The 10,443-nt window shown below is 58.5% G+C and overlaps 1 protein-coding gene across 1 annotated transcript in view; it reads right to left on the reverse strand.

Annotated features, from left to right (window-relative positions):
• Positions 1–4,495: 4,495 nt before the first annotated feature.
• ZC3H4 (zinc finger CCCH-type containing 4) overlaps positions 4,496–10,443 on the reverse strand; it is a 43,739-nt gene continuing 37,791 nt past the window's right edge. Inside the window, exons 12-14 of the mRNA XM_021708154.1 lie at positions 9,993–10,370; positions 7,236–7,487; positions 4,496–6,009 (exon numbers count right to left, since the gene is read on the reverse strand). Coding sequence (XP_021563829.1) covers positions 4,496–6,009; positions 7,236–7,487; positions 9,993–10,370 — 2,144 coding nt within the window. The remainder of the gene's footprint in view (positions 6,010–7,235; positions 7,488–9,992; positions 10,371–10,443) is intronic.

A 10,443-nucleotide genomic window follows, 5' to 3' on the forward strand; every position in this document is an offset into this window, starting at 1 on the left:
GTCTCTCACTCAGTCGCCCAGACTGGAGTGCAGTGGCTGCTCCGGGCCACCGCAGCCTCGACCTGCTGGGCTCCGGCGATCCTTCCGTCTCAGTCTTCCGAGTAGCCGGAATTACAGGCTCGCGCTACCACGCCCGGCTGATTTTTTGATTTATTGTAGAGATAAGGTCTCACTGCCCAGGCGGGTCTCAAACCCGCAGGCGCAGGCAATCCACTCACTTCAGCCTCCCAAAGGCGCGGGATTACAGGCTGAGCCACCGAGCCCGGCTTATTTATTATTTTATTTTTTGAGTTGGAGTCTCACTCTGTCGCCCAGATTGGAGTGCAGCAGCCGCTTCCGGCCACCACAGCCTTGACCTGCTGGGCTCCTGCGATCCTTCCACCTCAGCCTTCCGAGTAGCTGGAACTACAGGCGTGCGCTACCACGTCCGGCTAATTTTTGATTTATTGTAGAGATGAGATCTTGCCAAATTGCCCAGGCAGGTCACGAACCCGCGGGCTCAGGCAATCCACTCACCTCAGCCTCCCAAGGCGCGGGATTAAAGGCTGAGCCACCGAGCCCGGCTTTTTTAGTTTTTGCAGAGACGAGGTGTCGCCAAATTACCCAGGCTGGTCTCAAACCCATGGGCTCAGGCAATCCTTCTGCCTCAGACTCCTGAGTCACTGGCACCACAGACAAGTGCCATCACACCCGGATAATTGGTTTTTTTTGGGGGGGGGTTGGAGTCTCACTCTGTCAACCTGCTGGGCAGAGGCCTTCCATGTAGCTGGAACTACAGGTGCACACCACCACACCCGGATAATTTTTTGATTTACTGTAAAGACGAGGTCTTGCCAAGTTGCCCAGGCTGGTCTTAAAGCCATGAGCTTAGGCAATCCTCTCGCCTTGGCCTCCCAAAGTGCTGGGATTACAGGCTTGAGCCACTGTGCCCAGCCAAATTTTTTTTTTTGGTAGATGAGGTCTTGCTACGTTCCCCAGGCTGGTCTTGAACTCCTGGCCTCAAGCAACTCTCCTGTCTTGGCCTCTCAAAGTACTGGGATTCATATCTCATCAACAAAGGTACCTGCATGAGGTACATTTATATACCTAAATACCTAACCCTGAATTGTACCTCACATATTTAAAGTAATTTATAAACAAACAAAAAAGTACTGGGATAACAAGCATGAACCACCATGACCAGTCAAGAACTCAAATTTTTGATATAAACCGAGAGTTCATGTATTTAGACCAGCAACCAGTGTACGGGACACAAAACCCTTTTCTGTGGAGTATCTGGGGACACCAGTTAAAGGCAGGATGGCCCCCAAAGATCTCCATGTCCTAATCTATGTGAATCCCCCAATCACCCGCTGATTGCATGGTAAGAGACGAAGACCTGACTAGCCTGGATGGGCTGGCCTATCCAGGTGGGCCCGACCTAATCACATCCTTGGAAGTGCGGCCCTTTCCCAGCTGTGACAAGAGATGTGACTTGCTGGACCTGAAGATGAAGGGGCCACAAGCCAAATAATGCTGGTGGCCCAGCAAGAGAACAAGTTCTCCCTGTTCTAGAAAAAAGGGAGTACTGCCACAGCTTGATCTGAGCTCAGTTAGAGCCATGTCACCCTCCCGACCCCTAGAATTTGAGATATTTGTTTTATACCAGAAAGCTTATGATAATGTGTACAGCAACCAGGGAAAAAATACACAAGCCATGTAGACGGCGGCCAGAGTCAGTCCAAGGGAGATGGGGCTCCTCTCTGGAAGAGTCCTGCCACACACAGCATCCTCAGGAAGGACCCCTGGTCACCGAGCGAACAGGGCACCTGCTGGAGCCTTCGTGCCCTAGAAGCCAGCCGGGCTGCCAGCATTCATCCCTGGCCTCCTTCCGTGAGTGCTGTGGGGGCAGGTCCAAGCCTGCATGGGCCTCCCTGGGCCTGAACACTGAGACAAGCCCAGGCAGGAGCTCAGGCACCCTGGCTGGCAGGTGCTGGCAGATGACCTGCAGCCACCAAGGAAAGCCATTTGGAGGCACAACCCATGCCACGGGTGTTATGTCACCCCAAGGTGGCCCACTGAGAGGATGGGCCCGAGCTTCAGCCCCAGCCGCCTCCTGCCCTCCTCCTGGTGAAACCCCAGGGCAGGCAGGGGATGGGCTGGGGCAGCCTGGAGAGACCAGACACAGGCCTTTTAAAATAACTGCATCCTTTAATGGCAGTAATACAATTATTGGATTAAGAGACCACAGGAGAAAAGGCAGGTGACGTTTCTGGAAGACAGGTATGGAGTACAAAAAGGGTGGGATAGAGTCATGCGACGATCATTGTAAAAATACAGTACATTATATACATATTTGCACCATCAACTTTCAACTCTGAAATAGTATTTACACTTTTGTTACAATCCTGGTTAGAGAACAATTTTATTTTAAAAGCTCGGCCTGATGGCAATGAAAATTTCGGGTGAATTCATAGTCCCATGAGGTTCCTAGGCTGAATATTCCAAGAGGAGGGTTCCAGCTTCTATTTCATCCACAGATTTCGGTTTAAAAAATATTTCATTTTCTCTTACAAAAGAAAATTCTCAAAAGGAGAAGAAAAAACAAAACCCACCACTGCCACACTGTGTATTCTTACTCATGTTCCAAACACCAACGGGCAGCCCTGCTTCAAGTCCAACATTGGTGGCTGAAGCCAATTCTCACTAATGATTGTTTAAAAAGACAAAACAACAAAAAAGACAAAAAGACCAACCGACCTGATCACGGCTGACCCCGTGGGCTGTCTGGCCCAAGGGGAGGCCTGCCTCACCTGCCCTGCCTCCTGGCCCCAAACTGTGAGTTTTTCGTGTTTTCTCTTTGTGGGGTGGGGTGGGATAGGAGCCTTGTCGACCTCCCGCACTGAGCGGAAGAAGGGGAACCCTTTGGCTAGGGACCAGGCCTCCCCATTATTAGTGAGGAAGAGACTGAGGTGGCAGGACTAGGAGACAGAGGAGGCAGGCAGGAGACAGACCCACGAGCAAACGCACTTCCCGGGGCGCGCAGTGACCTGGACACAGGACCAGCAGGCCCCGCGGTTCCCCGGGGCCCATCTCCCAGGCCGTGCCCATGCCCATGCCCACAGGGTGGGCCTGCTCTGGAGCTCTGCAGATGAGGCTGGAGCTCAGCAGGGTGGGGGGAGCCGGCGAGCTGATACAGCCGCCCCACCCATCCTGGCTCGGCCAGGCGAGGGGAGGAGGCTTCTAGTCCCTCCCACCCCCCCAGCAGGGTCCCAGTCCCTCTCCTGGGAAGGACCAGCACACCCCCTCCCTGCCTGGCTGCAGGCTTCCACGCGCCCAGGTCCCCTTTTCCGCAAGTGTCCACAAATCCAACGCTGTTGACACGCCTCTGAACCCCTGCAGTTTTCGGCTCGGGAGAAACACACCACACACACAATTGTGCCCTACAGAAAACACAGCTTACGGAGGTGTGAGGAAAGCAGAGAAGAAACACTTGGCCGGAGAGACACCGGGACTCCCGCAATGGGGCCCGGGAGAGTGGCCACCGCACGGATCCTTGAGCTGTCTCCTGGGGCTGGGGCCAGGCTTGCAGTGCAGGCACACTAGGCACCGTGGCTTCCGAGGGCCAGGGCTGACCCCAGCAGGGGGAGGAGGGTGTGTCCCTGACGGGACAGGCCAGGTAATACTGACAGGAAAGGCGCTCCAAGGGGCTGCCTCCTGGGGGCACTGCCCCACAGCAGCCCTGCTGCCCCCAGGTCCATCTGCCACCCCGAGTCTTCTGCTGCAGACTGGGGGCGTTGGTTTCTGGGACGAACTCTGGACGGAGGGTGGCAGGGAGGGCCCCACACACCAATCCAGACAAACAGGAGCAGGCAAGGGCCAGGGAGTGCCCAGGGTGCGGCTGAGGCTTTTTCTTTCTGTAATACTTTTTCGCTGTCTCCTGAAGAGGCTTTCCATGGTCTGCACTGAAGACAGGGGACAGAGCGCCCTGAGGTGCTTCTGCGCGGACCCTACATTGGTCTTGGTTTTGCGTCTCTCCTTGTGCAGCGGCACAGGCGAGTAGGGTTAAGTAGGGGTGCGTAATGGTCAGTGCCTCCGTAGACACCTGTTGTTCCCTTTGTCCTGGGGAGGGGGTCGTGCTTTGCTCAGAAAACCCATGGGACCCCCAGGGACCAGACGAGGGTCCACGGAGGCCCGGCCGGGCAGAGAGCCATCGAGGGCTGAGGCCAGGGCACTGGGAACTGTTCACGTGCACAAGTCGGGGTTCTCCGCGGTGGCCTGCAAGCCCCCAGCACTGACCAGAACTGAAGATGGTTATGTACAATTTATAAGTCTCAAAGAAAGAACTACTCCAACAAAAAAAAAGAAAGAAAAAAGAAAGGTAAAAGGAAAAAAAAAAAGAAAAAAGGAAGAAGACCCAGACCCCTGCCCTGCTCCCACATCCCCCATCCGGCGGCTGCCCTACACGTTGCCCGGGGAAGGGCTGGGGTGCAGCGGGCGCCGCTCCGGCTTAACACTACTGGCAAAAGGGGGAGGCGGTGGGGTCAAAACCTTTAAAAACATCCTTCAGGGACCCCGCATCCTGCTCTCCCTCACGGGCCGGGCTGTTGCCAGCAAAGGGGCTTCCTGAGCCTGTCTTGGGCGCTGGCTTCACCGTCCCAAAGAGGGTGGGCACGGGCAAGTTGTGCACCCCAGGCTGGGGTGGGGCACCCTCTGGTGGCGGGGTGACGGCGGTGGTGGAGGGGGCTGTGGCTGCCTTGGGCCGGGGCCGGTTGTAGCTGTTGTACCTGTCTGTGGCCATGGCCCCGTCGGCCCCAGCCTTCCCTGGGTCTGGCTGCTCCAAGGCGGACTTGCGGACAAACGGGGGCTCCTTGGCCTTGGTGGCTGAACTCTTGCCGTTGCCCTCAGGGCCCTTGGCCTGGGCGCCCGAGTCACCGGCCGGATCTCCGGCTTTGCCACCCGCGTTGGGAGTCCTCGGGTCGTAGAGGCTGATGCCGCTCAGCACGCTGCTCTGCCCACTCCCACTGCCCTGGCCCAGCCCACCGGCCGCCAGCACTCGGGGGTCGTAGGGGGCTGTGGCTGGGGGCGAGGACTCTCCACTGGGGCTGGCGGCAGGAGAGGGCGCCTCTGCGGGGCCAGGCTTAGCAGCTCGGGAGGGGGCTGCAGAGTCTGCTGGTTTCTGCAGGCGAGGATCGGTGGGGGCCTTACGCACCCGAGGGTCACTGGGTTTGTCACTGGAGCTGGGGGCTGCCGAGGGGTTGCAGACATTGACAGTCTTGAGAATACGAGAGAGCAGTTCAAAGTCAGGGAGGCTGGAGCCAGATGCACTGGGGTCTGTGGAGGTGGCTGGGCGTGGCCGGGCGTTGGGAGGCCCCGTGGTGGCAGGGCGGTGCAGCCGGGGGTCCAGGGCAGGCATGGACTGCAGGGCGGCGGGCACAGGGGGCACCGCATCCTGCTTGGGGATGGGCAGGGGTATCAGGTCCTCAGGGTTCCAGAGCACAGTGCGGGCAAAGCTTGGCTTGCTCAGGGTCACGTCCTTCTTGATATGGCTGAACTGCTGCAGCTGTGACCGCGGGTCCCGCAGTGGTGGCCCAGGAAGGGGCTCCAAAGGAATGTTCACGGCCTTCTCCCGCAAGGCCCGCTCTCCTTCCTCCTCCTCTGTGGGGGGCGGCCCAGACCCCTTGGAGCTGCTGGGGCCTGCGGGGCTGGAATGAAGGCTGCCTTCCGGCTTGGAGGTGGGCAGGGTGCGAGCCAGCCGGGGATCAGAGGGCCCTGAGTCCCCTGGGCCTGGACCGCCAGAAGCCTCGGCATGGCGGGTGAGTCTGGGATCGCGGCTGAGGCGGGGATCAGCCAATCGGCTTCCTGTGGGGTGTCCCTTCTGGAGGCGGGGGTCCCCCAGCCCACTGCCGCTCAGCTCGCCAACGGAAGCCTGTGGCCGGCTAGATGTCTGTTGCCTCAGGGTCTTGAGGATGGAGGTGACACTGCTCCCTCCCTCATCCTCGTCACTCGAGTACCAGTTTCCAGTGTCACCTGAGAAAAACAGAGGGGCGGGCTGGGTGAGTGGCCTCCACAGCCACCAGCAGCCCTCAGACCCCACGCAGTCCACCGGACGAATGGGTCCTCTGCTTCTGCTCCTTAGAACCCTGACTCTTCCCGCTCAAGGTCCCTCCCTCCCCCTCCCTCCCGCAAGGGCTGCCCAGATCAGGGCACTCAGGACAGATGCTCAAGCATGAGCACAGGGCTGGCGGGGCTTCCCTCCGGCGCCACACTGCTCTCTAAGTGCATCTCACTCAGGTAACTCACAACCACCTCAGGAGATGGTGCTGCTTTCATGCCCATTTGACAAGTGTGAAAAGAGGCATGGTGTCATTAAACCGGGGGCAGTGCCAGAACTCCCAGCCCAGGGCTCTGCTGCCTGCTCCTCCCTCTGGGCTGGCTGAGCCCCACGGTGGCAAGTTGGCTCTGGGCACCTCCTCCTGGAGGTCTTGGCAGCAGCCACCACAAACTCAGCTCTCACTGGACTTGCAGCTCACGCACGCTTGTACCTGAGCCGCCCACACTGTTCTAGTGTCCTGTGTCCCAAAGAAGGGCAGATGCTGACCAGCTGCAGTCACCGGCTAATAAGAGGCGGGGCCAGGCGGGCAGACTCAGAAACTGGCCCAACCAAAACCTTCTGGCAGGTGCACTCTGAGCTGCCAAAGAGGGGCCACCTCCTCTGGCCCCTTCCTGCTGTCCCCATTGGTTCCTGGACTCCCGTCAGGGCCACAGTGGCCTCCGGCTTCAGGATCTAGACAGCCCTTGCCCATTTGGCCCTGGGGCAGACATCACCGGGCTGACCACATGGCGCCTGACACTGGTGCCTGTCTGTGAATACGATGATTACTAGCTGACCACGTGACCAGCGCTTGCCTGCCAGCTCGACAACACGGTCTAGGAAAGAGGGGCCGGGAGGGTCTCGTGAAGCCTCCTCTGGAAGGACACAGGCAGTCAATCCTGCCGGCCTCCATCGCCTCCAGGAACCAGCCCGCCACCCTCCTGGATGTGACCAGGGTCGCCCTGAGCCCTAAGACACACAAGGGCAGCCCGACTTCGGCGTTCTCCGGGACACGCAGCAGCCCCAGCCGGGCTTCACAGCCCTGCCCGGGGTCCTCTCTGGCCACAGGTGCCTTCCCCACAGGAAACCCGGCCTAGGACGCCCCCCTCTCCCTGTGCGGCGGCCCGGGGGCCGCGCCCCCGCCCCTGGGGAGGACACGTGCCTTCCTCATTCTCCCGGTCCTGCTTGCTGCTCTCAGCCAGCCTCCTCGCTCTCTCCTCCTCCTCCTGCTGCTTCTGCTGGATCCTCAGGTACAGGGCCCTCTGGGCCGAGGGCAGGAAGTCAGGGACACCGGCGCCTGGCTTCGGCCGGCCTGGGGGCCCTCCCTCAGAGAAGCTGTCAGGCTCCAGAGGGTGCTCGGGGAAGAGGTGCTCCCCAGGCTCCCCCGGCAGCTCTTCGTAGTGCCCGTAGTCCTCTGTGGCAGGAAGAACCGAGGGTTCAAGTCGGGAAGGGCCTCCTGGTGCCATCTCCACCCCCCCTTGGCCTTCACAGCAACCCCAACCCTGATGGCGATGGAGAGGACACGGTCCGTCCCCGCCTGCTCTCCCCCGGTCTAGGGGGCCACGGAGAGCCCCACCATGGGGAACGGAGCAGGCCATGAAGGAGGAGGCTCACAGAGAGGATTAGGAGACGCAGGTGAATGAGGTGGAAACACGATGGACACTGGATGCATGTTTGTAAAATGTGAAAAAAAGGTTTTGAAAAGACAGACAGGAAAAAGTCCCTCTGGGAAGAAGGTTCTAAGGAAACAAGGCCACAGAATCTTTCACTTTTAACTCCACTTGTTTTAAGTATTTGCAATGAGCATTAATTGCACGGTTTCTTTGACAATCAATGAAGAATATGCATCTCACAGCGAGCTCAGTCATGGTCAACAACAAAGGCCAGGACGAGAGGATGAAATACACCAAACGCTGCCCTGGGTCCAGATCAGCCCAAAAGCTCAAGTGACTCCTGCTCTTCCTCCTCCTCCACAGGGCCCTGAATGCCACATGCACCTGTAAGCATACTGGTGCAATGAGGGGCATCCCAGGAGGCACCGGGCTGAGGTGTCTGCCTTTGCCCTTGTAGGGCGGGCACCAGCATGTGTCCCCCTCACCCCGGACTCCCTAGCACCAGAGCCCAGGGCTATGGGGACCCAGCAGGAGTGATGACACAGGCAGGCTGAGTGTCACCCCTGGATACTGCATGTGTGTGTGATACGTGTCACGAGACAGGGCATGTTTAGTCAGTGCTGCCTTGCTGAACGTCCTGCAGGCCCACATGGCACCACAAGCCCCCCGGGCGGCTGAGCATTCGAAACGTGGCGAGTACTGCCAAGAAAAAGAATCTGTCATTTCACCTACATTATCTTTACAGAATTACAAATGACTCAGCTTGTGTGTGTTTACCTCCTGCTAGTCCCCAGTCCTCGTTGTGTGACCCTGATGGGCCAGCCTGCTGATATCACCCCCATCCCTGCTCAGAGCTGGGCACCCCTCAGTGAACAGACAGTCCAGGCCCCTTTCACAGAAGGACAGAAGCTGCTAACTGCACACGCCTGGCAGGTGGGGACAGCTCTCGGGACACCTGCTGCCAACAGGGTGACTGGCGCAGGCGCCCTTCCCCAGTAGAGCTTTTCCCACGAAGCTTTTGCAGAGCTGCTGAGGGGCGGAGGGAGCCCCGCACCTCACTCTGGGGCTCCCTTTCTCGTCTTTCTAAGACCCTGCTCTTGCCCAAGTGCTGTCTAGATGCTGAGACACTCATGTTTTGATCTCACCATGCTCCACTGAAGAAAGGTGCTGCCACCCACCAAGATAACCCATAGGCCATACCATGCCAGGAATGGCGCAAGCACTCAGAGTGACTCTGGCCTCTGCCCTGTGCCTCTGCCCTTTCAATGCTGCTCTTGCTTCCTTGCAAAACACACACAAGAGCTCACGCTGGCCCCATGGCACGTGTCCAAACCTTGAAGCCCTGCCCTGATATTCCAGCCACCACTCCACTCGCCTCTGCCCAGGACAGTTCCACAGCAGCCCGGAAACTCCCAGAAGCTCCCCCGGTTCCACTCTGGCCCCCATCACCCATCCCCCTCTAGGCCCATCATTCCTTACAGTAGCAAGGCCACCCCTGTCGCACTGACCAACAGCCCCACCCCCCTAGACACAGGGCGTGGCCACCTCCCCCTACTCATGTCTCGAATCACATCTCGCTTCTCAGGGAGGCGCTGTGACTGCCCCACTGCAGCACTGAGTCTCCTGCCCCCCGCCAAGTCACCCCACCTTACTCTTATCCTCTTCTAACAATGGCCAAGGTTGGACCAAGCAGATTCAACACCTGACACATTTGCTACCTACTTCCCTCCTCACTACAGTGCAGCTACGGCAGCAGCAGGGTGAGGGGCAGGATGAGGAGCAGGCCTCAGGCTTCCTCCTCCTGAGGGCTGCGATGGCCTCATTTAACTGGCTCTGAGTGTCGGATGTCTGGGTTGTTACCATACAGAAGGAAGAAAAAAAGGAAAGCAGCTGGTGGTGCGACACAACAAGCCGTCACAGGCCAACACTGGCAGCTCTAAGAATGGTCTGAAGGAGGCAGCTCTGGCCAGGCCCCCTGGCTTAATCCCAAGATGCCATCAGCCTCTCAGCCCCACAATAGCCACGTTTGTCCCTCTTACTGGTCACACTCCTGACTCCAGGCACAGCCCACAAAACGTCTTAAAAATTAAGTTGCATTGATAACACACACAATATGCTATCCTCCTCCAACATGATGATGAGCCCTATATCACTGGAAACAGTCAACGATTAAATGGGACAGAGATGGCAGTTGGAGTCATGCTTTCCTTGAAGAGATTCAGGCCACAGAAGGAGAGCCACAGCTCCCAACCCTGTTCCATGTGCACAGCCCCTGGCCCCAGCTGCCGTCATGATGCCCTGCATACCTGCATCCCCCAGGAGTCCTGGCTCCACCTCCATGCCCTCCTGCTGCTGGTAGAAGTTTTCGTAGAAGTTCTGGGCTGGTGGGATGGGGGGCATCATTCCAGAATGTGGGGAATCTCCAGGACCATAGGGCATCATCGGGGGGCCGCCAGGTCCCATGGGCGGGCCAGGATTCATGCCAGGACCCATTGGCATGTCGGGGTGCATGTCAGGATGCATGTCTGGGTGCATGTCGGGGTGCATGTCGGGGTGCATGTCAGGGTGCATTGGGCCGCCCATTGGCCCTGGGGGTCCCATGTTGGGCCCAGGGCCCATGGGTCCTGGGGGTCCCCCAGGTCCAGGGAACCTAGAGAAGAAAGAAATGGTGCCTGTGAGGGAAGCTGCAGAGGAAACACGGTGGGGAAGGAGACGTGAGGGTGCGAGCCCAAGTCAGGGACCGCAGACCAGGCCTCC

Source organism: Carlito syrichta, unplaced genomic scaffold (assembly GCF_000164805.1).
Source record: "Carlito syrichta isolate Samal-C Ts95f unplaced genomic scaffold, Tarsius_syrichta-2.0.1 Scaffold131442, whole genome shotgun sequence".
NCBI lineage: Eukaryota > Metazoa > Chordata > Mammalia > Primates > Tarsiidae > Carlito > Carlito syrichta.